Raw genomic sequence first — 16,054 nt, 5'->3', positions numbered from 1 at the left:
GAGGGTGGGATGTTTCGAAAGAATAGCATGTATACTATCTATGGTGAAACAGATCACCAGCCCAGGTGGGATGCATGAGACAAGTGCTCGGGCCTGGTGCACTGGGAAGACCCAGAGGAATCGGGTGGAGAGGGAGGTGGGAGGGGGGATCGGGAGGGGGAATAAGTGTAAATCTATGGCTGATTCATATCAATGTATGACAAACCCACTGAAAAAAAAAAAAAAAATAAAAGAGAGATGCTAGCAGTAAAAAAAAATAATAATAATAATGCACCAGACTGATAGAGACGTCTTGTCATTTCTAGCTAGTTTTGGTATTGTCTCATATCAGTCAGTGGTTTACTATCAAAAATGGGTATAACTCTAATGTTGAAAAAAAAAAAAAAAAAAAAAATCTTTAAAAGAAATGCTTTGACTTATTTCAAACTAAAAGGTCATTTTCTTTTTCAAAGCAAAATTGATGAGTTTTCAGTATTTTTGTTTTTTGTGTGCATGCATGCTAAGTTGCTTCAGTTGTGTCCGACTCTTTGCGATCCCATGAACTGTAGCCCGCCAGGCTCCTCTGTCCATGGGATTCTCCAGGCAAGAATACTGGAGTGGGTTGCCATGTCCTCCTCCAGGGGATCTTCCCGACCCAGGGATCACACTCACGTCTCCTACACAGCAGGTGGATTCTTTACCACTCAGCCGCTGGGGAAGCCCCTGCAGTTTTTTACAAATGCCTAAAAATTGGCTTTGTCTCTTTGTCTCCTCCCAGTACAGTGTTTGACTTACAGTCCAGGGCACTCCATTGCAAGCCACATCTGGAGGTTAGTACAACATTTACAGTTTTGATCAAGTAGGTCATGATCCATATCTTAACATACACACATACATACTGATTGATGTGTTAAAGATACATGTGCATGTACACACGATAGATCATGTGCTTATCTGTTTATCAATGGTTTGTTTTATATATAAACAGAACGTCTCTCTGTCTGATTTGCAGCCCCTTGAGATTAAGGACTTCGGAGTTTTTACTCCCTTAGGACACAGCCTGGTGCACTGTTCCTTGTGAGCAGAGCAGAGATAGGATGACAGAACGTTATTTCCCCTTTTACCTTCTCCTGACTGAGGGCGTTGGCTGGTGTCCCTGCCAGTCTGGACTAGAGCAGAGGACTCTTTTGAGTCCTTGAAGCCCTCGGGCTGGCCGCCTCTCCTGGCAACCTGTACTACCTTTTCTCCTTGCTTCTAGGAGAAGAAACTCTTTTCCTCTCACTCTTTAGAGAGAGTGAAGTTCAGTCCTCCAAGACTCTTCTCTTGCCCTGTGCCTGATACTTTATGTCATCCTTTTCCTTCGGTAAAGAGAATGAGAGACTGAATATACAGAGGGGCGATGGCCAAGCCATTTATACAAATGGAATCAACCCACCATCTGCAGCAAACTGCCAGCGAACCAACCCCTTTCCTATAAGAAATAACCCAGGAGGCCAGCCTACTGCAAACCAGACTGGCAGCAAGCCAGATTATTATCTCCAGTGACAATCCTGGAAGCTGAACAGTAACTTCTGTGATCATTCTGCCCAAATATCCAGGACTTGATTAATAACTGGCAGCTCTCCTATTTTGTGTCCCCATTTCCAACTTAGCACCAACCAGAGAAAGTCAAATATGCATCCCTAACCAATCCCTAGTGGCTCAGACAGTAAAGAAATCTACCTGCAGTGCAGGAGACCCAGGTTCGAGCCCTGGGTTGGGAAGATCCCCTGGAGAAGGAAATGGTACCCACTCCAGTATTCTTGCCTGGAAAAATCCATGGGCAGAGGAGCTGTGGGGTTGCAAAGAGTCGGACACAACTGAGTGACTAACACACATAACCAGTCATTAGGGCTTCCCTGGTGGCTCAGTGGTTAGGAATCCACCTGCCAAGATTCCCTGAAGAAGGAAATGGCAACCCACTCGAGTGTTCTTGCCTGAGAAATTCTGTGGACAGAGGAGCCTGGTGAGCAAAGAATCAGACACAACTTAGAGACTGAACAACCACCAATCACTGGAACACTCAGCTTCTGTTAAGCCTGCCTACAGCTTCCCCAGGCCAACAGCCTCCGATCAGGGCTTCCCTGCCTGAAACCTGCCCTTTTTCACTAGAAAGCTTTCCCATGTCTCTGCCCAGACACAGGTGATGGTGGCAGACTCCCTTTCTCCAGCAAGCTCTGAATAAACAGACTTTGCTTTTCTCATTTGATTGGTGTTCATTTATTTCCCAATAGAAAATGTCAGATGTTTCCCTTTATTTTTATTTTTGAACTTGAAAAACTGGAGATCTGATTAAAATGCATTAGGAACCAGCACAAGATTGCTTCGTCAATGCTACTAATTTCCCCAGAGATTTTATTAAAATCAGTTTGCTGTGAGAGCATCGCATTTCCTATGGTGTTTGCTTGGATTTCATAACTTCAGCTCAGCACTCAGGGGGCGCCCCTCTACCCTGCTATATTCTCTCAAAGCCAGAGGACACTGCTACCTATGTCCTTTCATCACGGTGTAAAGTATAGGCATGTTTTAGCCAAGATTTAAGTAAACTGACTTTACCTCTAAAAAATCAGATCTGGAATTCCTAAAATAGTTAACTAACAAACATGTCTTAGACAATTAGGATTAAAAGGGTATACATTTTACTAATGAACTACTGTTATCAATTCATTCTAACTCTGATTTAATGTGGAAACTTGGCCTGGAATAGTCTTGGATCACTTGCCTTCTCTCAGTTTGGAGTCAGGACCTTTCAAGGCACAAACAGCTCTGGGATTTCTGCCAGTGTCTGTGTTTGCCCATAGTTACTTACCTAACCTTGCTTAGGCTTATCTTGTATTATGTTTTGTCCACATGTTAAACGTGTATCTCTTTCTGATTTTTTCCATGACTGTGTTTTGTTTTGCTGCCATAGATTTACTGGCATACGGATCCCCTCCCATCTGCTGTCGGCTTTCTCAGCTGGGTCTAGTTTTAACCTGAATCTGCATTAATGTTACACGTTGACTGTGTCCCCTCAAAACTTGTATATTGAATTCCTATTCCCACGAATATGACCGTACTAGGAAATAGGACCTTTAAGGAGATAAAGTTAAAATGAGGCCATTAGGGTGAGCTCTAGTCTGATATGACTAGCATCTTTATTAGAAAAGGAAATTTGGAAATACAGGAATGTCTGAGGACACAGAAGAAAGACCACATAAGAACACAGAAAGTAGCCCTCCACAAGCTGGGGAGAGGATTCAAAAGAAACCAAACTGTTGTTGTTCAGTCGCTAAGTTGTAGCCTAGTCTTTGTGACCCCATGGACTGCAGCAGGCCAGGCTTCCCTGTCCTCCACTATCTCCTGGAGCTTGCTCAAATTCATGTCCATTGAGTCAGTGATGCCATCCAATCATCTCATCCTCTGTCACCCCCTTCTTCTCCTACCCTCAATCTTTTCCAGAATCAGGGTCTTTTCCAACGAGTCAGCTTTTCACATCAGGTGGCCAAAGTATTTGAGCTTCAGTTTCAGCATCAGTCCTTCCAATAAATATTCAAAGCTTATTTCCTTTTAAGATTGACTGGTTTGAGCTCTTTGCTGTCCAAAAGCTTACCTAGAAATTATTCACTGGCTAGAATCCTGTACATAGTCAAGCCTTCGATCAAGTGTAAGAACAACTTCAGATAAATAAAAAAGAGGATGACGAATACCATATGATATCACTTATCTGTGGAATCTAAAAAAATGACACCAAATATATCTATGAAACAGAAACAGACACAGACATAGAGAACAAATTTGTGGTTGTCCATGGGGAGGGAGTTTAGGGGAGGGGAAGATTGCATTTTGGGGATTAGCAGATGAAAACTATTATATATAGGATGGACAAGCAACAAGGTCCTACTGTATAACACAGACAACTATATTCAATATCTTGTGATAACCCATATTGGAAAAGAATATATATATAATGTATAACTGAATCACTTTGCTATACAGAAGAAATTAATGCAACATTGTAAATCAACTGTACTTCAATGAAAATTTTAAAAAAAAAAAAACCAGATATTTTTAGAAATTCAGTTTTATCTGCAGTGTGTGTCCTTTCTCAGGAACACAGATAATCCTTTATTCAGATTAGAATTGAGTAATTAGGGAGCCTCATACTGGGCAGAGGTCAAGAGAAGTTCCCTGATGACAGTGGTCCAGCAAGCCCAGACACCACCCAGTTCAGAGCAGAGCAAAGCAGATGGCTGCTATAGGTTATCTTCAGAGAAAGAGCTTATATGATATTTTTGGCAAAAGGTAGCATAGTATCAAGAGATTCTACAGCACACTTTCAGGGCTATAAAGAAGAAGCAGTGTTAAGGGCGTTAGAAAATCAAGCCAAAGAAAAGGAGGCAGAATTTATATATGCTGCATGTGAAGCAAAGTATATTTGTTACAACTCAATAAAACTCAAATGGGAGTTTACTCAAATGTGTGAAAGGTTTGTGAAATGAACTGAATTGCTAGATGGAGAAGAAGAAAAAGAAGACATCAAATTTGTTCCCTTCCCTGGTAGAAAATGAGTGATAAAATCTAGAATTAATAAATCAAAAGATAGCAATATAAATATATCACTTAGATGGAAACAGGTGAAGATGAGGAAAAATATTTAAAGCAGTTAGCTGGGGACGGGACTCAAGACTGGGGAAAACTTGAGTAAGAGACTGCTGCTTTCATTATAAAACTCGTAGTAATATTTCACTTTTTAAAAATGTGTATTTCTTAATAGAATGAACATAGCAAGTGAAATAGTGAAAAATTAGTTTGGCTCTCGCTTGCACCTCTGAAGGCTTTCTGCAAAAAAATCAGTGTTAGGAGAAGCCTTTAAAAATAAGACTTCATCTAATTTGATGTTGAAGAAAAAAGTATGCCATCTAAGTGGAGTGAGCAGAATAACTGCAAAAAGAGGAAACCGTCATGCACTGGAAGCAGGGGGAGGATTACGGCGCGCTGGCTGCACAGGGTGGGATTAATGAGGCTTGAAACTGGGAAGTCCATTTATAGATGAGTGGCGTGCCCAATATAGCTGAGGTTTAACTGAAAGGCAAGTGCTGATGACGGGTTTATGGGGCCACGAAGCATTGTGACAACAAACAGAGCTCTGTTTGCTAAAGTCTGTGTAGTCAGAGGAAAAAATGTGAATCAGAAGCTGCTGTCTTCTGGGCAACCAACCCAAATACCAACCCTATGAATCTCTCTTTTCAGTTTTACAAAATGAATAAATGTAGGGTCAAGGAAGTAATATTTCAGATGAGAATGTAGGCATGGCCTGCTCTGTGCAAGCCTTCAGGTTCCTGTTGGAATTTCCTAAAAAATGGAGTTATTTGCCAAGTCAGAAGACTAATGATACTATTACAGAAAAGACACATTTCTCCTTCTTTTCTCCTCCTCCTTCTCCTTTTCCTTCTCCTTCTTCCCTCCCTTACCTCACTCCCCACCTCTTCCTTTGTTCTATGTCTCTCTATGTCGCTCATGCATGCACACAAGAAAAAATTTTATTTGGCCTTTAATTCCTGTAACCATTAAATTTTTACAGTGTGGTACCTTGGTTTGTGCTTGAAAATGCCATTCCCAGGACCCATTCCAGATTCCCTCCCCCCATGCCCAAAAAAGAGACTCTCTTTCTGGTGTCTTTCCAAAACTGAAAAACATAACCCAATAAGTACAGTCATTAAGCATGCTTGCTTAATCGCTCAGTTGGGTCCAACTCTGCAACCCCATGGACTGTAGCCCTCCAGGCTTCTCCGTCCATGGGATTCTCCAGGCAAGAATACTGGAGTGGCTTGGCATTTCCTTCTCCAGGGGATCTTCTGAACCAGGGATTGAACGTGTCTCCTGTGTCTCCTGCCTTGGCAGGCAAATTCTTTACCACTGAACCACCTTCAAGCACAATAATTACTTTGCTAGAAAAAGTGGCTCTGTGGAACACGTAGGGGGTCGTGATGGTTCTCTTCTCTGTGTTTTTCATCAAGTCACCGTGTAGAACTGTGTAATCTCTGGTTAGCCCCGTTTTCCCCAGCTGTCAGAGTGTGTGTTCCCGTTGAGATGTGCCCAATACTCAGTCCGTGGGTACCTTGTTCCACCAGGACCTTGCCCAGTGTGTGTCCTCAACATCACAGTGGGGACCCGTGGCCGCCCTGCTGCCCCAGAGGGGAGCAGGGGCCCCAGCCCTCTGCGGTCTGACCCCCTCCTTCCACAGATGCCCCAGAGGTGATGGTGGGGGGACTACCGTGCCAGTGTCTGGCACTAGACTGTGAGTGCCTAGACTCAGTCACTGCCCAAGTGCCCTGTCATCCTCAAGACAGCGGTCTCCACAACACAGATCCTTCCAGTTTTCAGATTCTACCTCCAAGTACTGAGCTCTGGAGAGAACATGCTGAGTGGCTGTTTCATGATAAATAAATACAGGAAAAAAGTCAACATCCGTGCAGCATTTGCTTAGCAGATTGAGGAGTCAATGGTGCTGCTACTGGAGAATTTCCCATTGGGGACCAACTGGGAGACCATGCACCCCTTTGCTCCTTTCAGCCTTGAGTCTGTCATCCAGCACCTCTGTGCAAACAAGAAAAAAAAAAAATTTAAGTCACTACTGCTTATGGAAAAGTCTCTCAGCCTAGGGGAACCCTAGGGAGAGGAGGTAGGAGGGGGTGGAATAACACTTCACATGTAAAAGACAGCCTGCTCTTAAGGAAAATTTAAAAATTTGTATTTAGTGATGTAATCACTTTAACATTTTCCCTAGGGCTTCATGCCCTGTTTTAGGAACAAAAGATCAGCTCTTTCCAAAGATACCCCTAAAATCAGCTTTCAAAAGAAGTGAAAGAAGATTCTAAAATACCAGGAGGGCAGAGAGGAAGAGCCTGACGTACGAGGCACCCACCAATGGCCTCATTTGAAAAGTAATTCCATGTGTTAGAGCAGCAATTCTCCCATCAGTGTGGCAGTTTAACAAGAATCGAACAGATTCATCTCATGGCTTGAACAAGTTACAGTAGCTGCAGGGAGTATTGGCGATTTAGGTGCATTCAGGATGAGGTGAATGTCTTGGATGGGCTTCCCAGGTGATGCTAGTGGTAAAGAACCTGCCTGCCAATGCAGGTAGACTTAAGAGACATGGGTTCAATCCCTGGATTGGGAAGATTCCCCTGGAGGAGGGCATGGCGACCCACTCCAGTATTCTTGCCTGGAGAATCCCACGGACAGAGGAGCCTGGTGCGCTACCATCCATGGAGTCACAAAGAGTCGGACACAGCTTAGTGACTCAACAACACCAAATTTAGACGAGAGGAAAAGTTTCATTACTTATTAATCAGACAAACAAAACGCTGAATGTCACTCTAAGGTGTATTACCAGGCATATTTTCAGTCCAGAATCTTCTCTCCAGTCCTTAGAAAGAAACTGGAAATTAATCCGAGATGAAGGCCTTGCAGCGATGGATAAAACCCACGGCCTCTTCCTGCCTGAAGATGAGAACCTGAGGGAGAAGGGTGACTGGAGTCAGTTTACGCTGTGGCAGCAAGGTGAGCGCCTGACTTCCTGATCTTTCTGTGACCTGATGGGGAAGGGGGGCCCTTCTGGGAGTGCTTCACGGAGCCTGGGAAACCCAGATGCTCAAAATATGATCATTGCTTCTGAAAATGTATGAACCCTCATTTATGTGTGTGTGTGTGTGTGCAAATTCATAGTTTTATATATGCATAAGTTGTATTTGGATATATAATGTGTTTGGGTTTTCCTGGTCTTTCCTGTTACAAAGAGGAGTCCTACTGTATAGATGTAACTGAAAAGCCCACCATGGCTGCCTTGGAAAGGAGCTTCCCTGGGCCTCCTTCGCCCTTGTCCCGTGGAGTCACATCCCAACATGAGAGCTGCTGGGGTGATGACACACCAGAGGGACAACTCGGTAGAAGCTAGTGTCTGAGCTCCTCAAGAATAGGAACAAGGGACTTCCCTGGTCGTCCAGTGGCTGAGAATCCACCTGCCAATGCAGGGGAGATGGGTTCGATGATCTCTGGTCCAAGAAGGTCCCACATGTTGCAGAGCGACGAAGTCCATTTGCCGCAACTGCTGAAGCCCGCCCTCGAGCTTGTGCTCTGCAACTAGACAAGCCCCCGCCGTGAGAAGCACGCGCGCCGCAGCCAGAGAGTAGCCCTCACTCGCCACAGCTAGAGAACACCCGAGCAGAGCAATGAAGACACAGTGCAGCCAAAAAGAAATTAAAACAAAAAGAATAGGAAGGGGTTCACAGTCAACGTACCACTCCCTGAGCTGAACCCAGGCCCAGGTGCACGCCCCACTCTGTGTGTGTCCAGCGAAGTAATGTCAATCTGTCCTCAAAATGAGAAGCATTGAATTTTGTCTTTAAAGCACTCTCCAACTCTCTTGAAAATTCAAATTAACCTGGGTTAACAGTAGCTGTACAAAAGTAAATTCATTCTGAAGACTAACCAGCACGTGTCTCACACCTTTAGCTGCAGAAAATAAATTAGAGGATGGTAAGCAGTTGGTTTCTATTATGGGACAAATAAGCACCATCCTTTATGTCCGTATGCTTTCAGGATACAAAGGTTTACATGTCAGAGAAAGAATAAATTCAATAATATTTTCAGGGAAATGTCCATAAGAAGAGAGATCACAGGATTTCAAGTGACTCTGTCAGCTTTTTTCCAAAAAGACTTTTTAAAGCAGAGCTATAGTAAGTCAGGCTTCCCTAGTAGCTTAGATGGTAAAGCATCTGACTGCAATGCAGGAGACCCGGGTTCAATCCCTGGGTCCAGAAGATCCCCTGGAGAAGGAAATGGCAACCCCCTCCAGTATCCTTGCCTGGAAAATCCCATGGACAAAAGAGCCTGGCAGGCTGTACAGTCCATGGGGTCACAAAAAGTCAGACATGACTGAGTGACTAACACATAGTAAGGTCAATATATGAACAGCATGCTAATCTTTGTCTGTCAGCATCTCACTAAATGAGTCGATTCTGTTGGCTGTAAGCATTTACCAGTTCACCCGATGCCTCCTTTCCATTAACACCTTCATGCTTCATAGAACCTACTGGGCTTTCTAGAATAAGGCTTCAGAATCATACACATCCTGGAGGTAATTTTTGGGAACCATACTCTCTGCTAAAGCCACATGCTTTAATAAGATTGAAATATGCAAAGCATTGTAGGGCATATAAGAACATTAAACAAAAGGAAATAAATAATGGAGACAGTTTGGTTGATGGCAACCAAATTATTTGATTTGACTTTTAAGGTTTGGTTTCAACTGTAGCAAAATACACATAACTTAAAATTTAGCACCTCATCTGTTTTTGAGTATACTTTCAGTACAGTCAAGTATATTCATATTTTGGGGCAACCAATCTCTGGAACTATTTCACCTTGCAAAACTCAGCCCTTGGCAACCACCTTTACATTTTCTGTGTCTATGAATTTGACAACTTTAGACAAAACAATTCATATAAGTGGAATCATACAATATCTGTTAACTTACACATTTTCATATATTTTTATTATATCTAATTTTCCATGAATTAGAGTAATTTCTTAAAGTACTCTTTACTTCCTTGTTATCTTTGTTAAATCCTTCTTCCCACTGAATGGAATTTGCACGTTCTTTCTTATTTCTTAAGTTTGACAGAGTGATCTATTATTTCTTTAAAAAAAACTCAAATTACATCTCACCTTCTTTTAATTGTTTTCTAATTTCTGATGTTATATTTTTCTTCTTTTCTTGTTCTTTTGTTATTTATTTTATTGGTTTTTTTGTAACTTTTCAATTGGAACTTCTTAGAAAATTTATTTTCGTTCTTCTTCATTAATAAAAGCATTTAAGACTATGGACTGATCTCTGGCTTTGATTCAAAGCTGATTCAAAGTTTTAACTACTTTCCTTAAGCTGTAATGTGTATTTTCACTTGTGTTATTCCGCCCAAAGGACTTCATTTTATCTTGATTTCCATTTTGATCCAAAATAATTTAGAAGTGTATGTGTGTTCTATACATACCCATTTTTCAATCAGTTACTAGAAATTAATTTCTAGTTTTATTTTATGATCATAAAATAGTTTCTCTTTTAGGAAGTATTATTAAGGTTCTGTGTAGTCTTTTGTTTGTGGTTCCAGTCTTCTGGGAGGAATCCAGTATTTTCTGGAAATAAATGCACAGTTTAAGGACTTTTGATGGCATCCAGTAGCGTAGTTTGCATAGAAGCAGGGTGGTGCCCCTGAAGGAAGATGCCCTTTCGGCCTGGAGACAGAGGGGTCAGGAAAATGTGGGGAGGGAGGTGGCAGGGCTGTTGCTTAGCAATACTGAGAGCTCAGGTCCGGACAAGAGGCCCATACGATCTGACTTAGTAGAGACTTAGAGGTTGTCTAGTCTAGTTAGGAAAGGATGCTACTGGATATTTGAAGGCCTGAAGCTGTGGCTTCAAGCTTGGTTTCCATCCATATGTAAGTGGAAATCACAAAAGGTCTCTAAGCAGCCCAGTCAGTTCTGAAGTATATGTTGTTGTTGTTCACTTGCTAAGTTGAGTCCCACTCTTTGCAACCCCATGGACTGCACTAGGCTCCTCTGTCCTCCACTATCTCCCAGAGTTTGCCCAAATTCATGTCCATTGAGTTGATGATGCCATCCATCCATCTCATCCTCTGCTGGCTCCTTCTCGTTTTGCCTTCAGTCTTTCCCAGCACAAGGGGTTTTTCCAGTGAATCGGCTCTTCGTTCACATCAGGTGGCCAGAGTATCGGAGCTTCAGTATTCCCTTTTAAATGATCAGCTTTCTTGAGTTAGAGAAAAAAAGACAGAATCAACAAATATACATAGGAATTTTTCCCCACAGATGCTTTCAAATTGCTATGTGGGTGTAACAGAACATCTGTTTTGTTCATTTATTGCTACAACGATGAACGGTAAAACATACAGTTAGCAAATATGCCACACATGCACAGTCATTTTGTTTTCCAGAGCCCATGGGAGACAGTGCTACCTGATCCCAAGAGCCTTTCTGGATGAACTCAAGATGAACCTCTGAATTCTTCTCAACACACTGATCAGTTGACAGTGGCTACCTAGAATTATCTAGGTAGCCACTGTCAACTGATCAGAGTTGTCATGCAAGATGAACCTATTGTCATCCCAGCAGTAGAGCCTAATGAAACTTCAGACAGCTACAACCCAGGACCTTTAAAAACCACAGCTCCATGAATTGTTGTTGTTCAATCTCTCAGTTGTGTCTGACTCTTTGTGACCCCATGGACTGCAGCAGGCCAGGCTTCCCTGTCCTTCACCATCTCTCGGAGCTTGCTCAAACTCATGTCCATTGAGTCAGTGATGCCATCCAACCATCTAGTCCTCTGTCGTCCCCTTCTCCCCCTGCCTTCAATCTTCATCAGAGTCTTTTCTACTGAGTCAGCTCTTTGCATCAGATGGTCAAAGTATTGGAGTTTCAGCTTTATCATCAGTCCTTCAATGAGTATTCAGGACTGATTTCCTTCAGGATTCACTGGTTTGATCTCCTTGCTGTCTAAGGGACTCTCAAGAGTCTTGTCCAACACCACAGTTCAAAAGCATCAATTCTTCAGCGTTCAGCTTTCTTTATAGTCCAACTCTCACATCCATACATGACTACTGGAAAAACCATAAGTGAAGTTGCTCAGTCATGTCTGACTCTTTGTGACCCCATGGACGGTAGCCTACCAGGCTCCTCCATCCATAGGATTTTCCAGGCAAGAGTACTGGAGTGGGTTGCCATTTCCTTCTCCAGAGGATCTTCCTGACCCAGGGATTGAACCTGGGTCTTCCACATTGCAGGCAGACACTTTACAATCTGAGATACCTTGACTATATGGACCTTTGTTGGCAAAGTAATGTCTCTGCTCTTTAATATGCATCTAGGTTGGTCATAGCTTTCCTTCCAATGTGGCTCCATGAATATCCCTCTTACAATGTATTCTTCACGTGTAAATGAAATATTCAATTGGTTTTCTCAGATTTGCATTGGCATTTAGATCTCTTTCTAAGGCTATTTTTCCCCAAAGAATCAGAGTTTATCACTTCTTGAAAGTTACTTTAAACTGTGTGGCAAATAATAAAATAACAAAACCACACTGAGTTCGGCTGCTGGGCATTTTCTCCTCAGCTGAATGGTTTGTTCTGCACAGCTATCTTCACATCCAAGATCCAATGAAATGGTAAATCATGCTTTAAAGCATAGCCTTTGGAGCCGAAGGATCCTGAGTTGGGGTCCTGGCTGTACCACTTGTTACCGTGTAATGTGGGCATGTTCCTGAATCTCTGAGCCTCAGATTCCTCAGCTGAAAAATGGTGATGAAAACAGTGCCTTAAGTATGGGGTTGCTACTAGGATCAGTGAGTGTTCAAAGGTCTGACAGACAAATGATAGCGATACCAGTTTTTTATCACATAATAATTAGACATTACATAACAGTAATAGGGGCAGTCTTAGGTCACAGTTAAGAACATGGACTCTGGGAGTTAAAATGTCTATCCTTCACAAAAATACATATCGTTTATACTCCTCCATAAAAGCAAATGGCACTGTACCTTCCTGAGCACATCATTCCTAAGAAACAGTGATTTTGTAGATGGTGAGGAGTGCTGCATAGTCCAAGGTGCTTCAGATTCTACCTACAGCTGTCTTCTTGACAGTCACTCAGAGAAACCCCTGTCTCCTAGAGATCTCTTTCCCTCTTCTTTATCAGGACACAAAGAATGAGCTGTAATTGAAAAATACATTAAATTTCAATGAAAAATAATGTTTAGGTTATTAGCATATAATCCTGGAAAACACACTAAGCTATTTTGCTTCCTTGGGGGGGTGGATTAATTTACTGTGGCTGCTATAACAGATTACCATAAATTTAGTGGCTTAAGATAACACAGATGTATCATCTTTACAATTTAGAGGTCAGAAGTGGATCTCACTGAGCTACAATCAAAGTGTCATCAGGGTGGCTTCTGGTGATTCTGGCATTTCTTCTGGTGGCTCCGGCATCTGGAAGTTGCCCACATTCTTTAGCTTGTGGTCCCCTTTCGTCTTCAGAACCAGCAATAGCCAGTCATGTCTTTCTCATTCTGTGTCACTCTGGCCTTGACTCTCTGCTCCTTGTGTATTTAGACCCTGTGATTACACTGGGCCCATCCAGTTCATCCACAATAATCTCCTTTTTTAAAGGTCAGCTGGTTAGTAATCTCATCATCATATGCAACCTTAATTTCCCCTTGCCATGTTACCTAATGTAATTACGACTGACTGGGCTTAGGTTATGATCCTCTTTGGGAGGGGCCATTATTCTGCCTGCCACAGGGAGGAAATAGGCATGTAACACATGCCCTGTCCATTAGACATCTTTAATCAAATGCAGTAGGCCAATGAGTAGAGTATTCTGCTCCTTACTCTGCCAGTCACTATCTATTGCAACAGAATATTGTGTCTTCTTGTGTTTACTCAGCCTCTCATTTTTTAAAATTGATTATTTTGGCATTCCTTTAATATTTATTTATTTTTTTGGCTGTGCTGAGCCTTAGTTGCAGCACGTGAACTCCTAGTTGCAGCATGTGGGATCTAGTTCCCTGACCAGGGATTGAACCTGGGGCCTCCTGTATTAGGAGCTCGAAGTCTTGCCACTGGACGACCAGGGAAGTCTTAGCCTTCTCATTCTTACAGTGAGGGGGACAATATAGGTTGTATATGGTCAAAACGGGATGAGTTAAAGCTTTACTGTGATTTGTTCCTAACAGTGGTTTTATCATTTATTGTTCTAGGAAGAAAAAATGAAAATGCCTGTAAAGGAGCTCCTAAGACCTGTTCTTTACTAGATAAATTCCCTGAGACAACAGGATGCCGAAGAGGACAGGTACCAAGAATGTTTTCAGTTCTGGGGAGGACACAGTCAGTTATTAGGGGAATAAATGGAAATGCTGATGTTTACGAAGAAATGGTCATTTTCTTTGACCCACTGAATGTCTCTTTTTTCACTTGCATTTTAATGAAACAATTTCATGGCCTTGACGACAGCACTGAGGGTGGAGAATGTTCAGTGTTTATAGCTGTGTGGGAAATGGGAGTCCTTATTTTTAGTTCCTTTACAAAGAAACAAGATGAGAACATAAATTCTGAATGCTGAGATGGCTCTAATCAAAATTGACAGTAATTTTGTACCGTTGCTTTAATTTCGCGGTTCTCCCACACCTTGATAAAGGGATGAACAGGTGGTACGTTTTCTGTGCAGATCAAATATTCCATTATGCACCCGGGAACACATGTGTGGCCGCACACAGGACCCACAAACTGTAGGCTCCGAATGCACCTGGGCTTGGTGATTCCCAAGGAAGGCTGCAAGATCCGATGCGCCAACGAGACCAGGTATGCTCCCCCTGTCATTTTCTGTCTTGTTCATCAACTCTGACAATGGATGCTCCTTACAGCAAAGCTACATTCGGGTGGATTATTTCCCTTCCTTTGTGACTGAAATAGACTAGGGTGGGAGGTATTAATCCAACTTCATGAGACTGTGGCATCTCTGTGCTTTCTGTTGATCAGAAAGTGAAAGAAAAAAGTGGACGTGTTGGTCGCTCAGTCGTGTCCGATTCTTTGCAACCCCGTGGATTACAGCCCACCAGGCTCCTCTGTCCATGGGATTCTCCAAGCAAGAATAATGGAGTGTGTCTTGCTGTAGAGGACACCACATGGCCCAATGGCTGCCTTTTCAAATTCCAGCTCTGCCCAGTTAATCCCGTGTAACCTTGGCCAGTTACTAATCCCCTGCAGCCTCAGGCTCCTTACTTATCCAATCGGCAGTGATGCTATCTACTCTGCAGGATTGTTGTCCAGATTAGACAAATAATGCATACAAGGCACTTAGCCTGGGGACTGTCCTGGGTAGCCAAAGGGTGACTGTTGAGGCAGCTTCTTTTGATGCTTTATGCCTGTCCTGATCCTATTATTCTGATCCCCTGGAGTGCCTATCATTTCACCCATCCAAAATAAACATACTACTAAGATCCAGTTTCATTGCAGAAAAGGAGCCTCTTCTTTGACTTCTTAGAGCAGGTACCGGGTCTGTTGTCAGTGATCTGTTCTCTAGCTCCCATTTCTGTGCTGTGCTTACTTGCTCCGTCATGTCCCACTCTTTGCGACCCCGTGGACTGTAGCCCGCCAGGCTCCTCTGTCCATGGTGATTCTCCAGGCAAGAATACTAGGGTGGATTGCCATGCCCTCCTCCAGGGGATCTTCCCAACCCAGGGATCGAACCCAGGTCTCCTGTTTTCCAGACAGATTCTTTACCATCTGAGCCACCAGGGAAGCCTGTTGCTTATCTTCCATTGCTTTTTGTTAATTAGTACATATTAGTCTATGACTATACAGTGGAAGTGAGAAATAGATTTAAGGGACTAGATCTGATAGAGTGCCTGATGAACTATGGACAGAGGTTCATGACATTGTACAGGAGGCAGGGATCAAGACCATCCCCATGGAAAAGAAATTCAAAAAAGCAAAATGGCTGTCTGAGGAAGCCTTACAAATAGCTGTGAAAAGAAGAGAAGTGAAAAGCAAAGGAGAAAAGGAAAGATATTCCCATTTGAATGCAGAGGTCCAAAGAATAGCAAGGAGAGATAAGCCTTCCTTAGCAATCAATGCAAAGAAATAGAGGAAAATAACAGAATGGGAAAGACTAGAGATCTCTTCAAGAAAATTAGAGATACCAAGGGAACATTTCATGCAAAAATGGGTTCGATAAAGGACAGAAATGGTATAGACCTAACAGAAGCTGAAGATATTAAGAAGAGGTGGCAAGAATACACAGAAGAACTGTACAAAAAAGATCTTCACGACCCAGATAATCACGATGGTGTGATCACTCACCTAGAGCCAGACATCCTGGACTGTGAAGTCAAGTGGGCCTTAGAAAGCATCACTATGAACAAAGCTAGTGGAGGTGATAGAATTCCAGTTGAGATTTTTCAAATCCTTTTTTTTTTTTTTTT

At 42.6% G+C, this 16,054-nt stretch overlaps 1 protein-coding gene across 5 annotated transcripts in view; it reads left to right on the top strand.

Moving 5' to 3' along the window:
• Positions 1-16,054, top strand: part of ASPH (aspartate beta-hydroxylase) — a 178,318-nt gene that overhangs the window by 150,868 nt on the left and 11,396 nt on the right. For all 5 annotated transcript variants that reach the window (XM_043483591.1, XM_043483586.1, XM_043483587.1 and 2 more), the window contains 3 exons: positions 7,431-7,566; positions 13,832-13,923; positions 14,299-14,432. In XM_043483591.1, the coding sequence (XP_043339526.1) occupies positions 7,431-7,566; positions 13,832-13,923; positions 14,299-14,432 (362 nt within the window). The remainder of the gene's footprint in view (positions 1-7,430; positions 7,567-13,831; positions 13,924-14,298; positions 14,433-16,054) is intronic.

This window comes from Cervus canadensis, chromosome 12 (assembly GCF_019320065.1).
Source record: "Cervus canadensis isolate Bull #8, Minnesota chromosome 12, ASM1932006v1, whole genome shotgun sequence".
NCBI lineage: Eukaryota > Metazoa > Chordata > Mammalia > Artiodactyla > Cervidae > Cervus > Cervus canadensis.
This window is presented reverse-complemented; position numbering and strand designations above follow the sequence as displayed.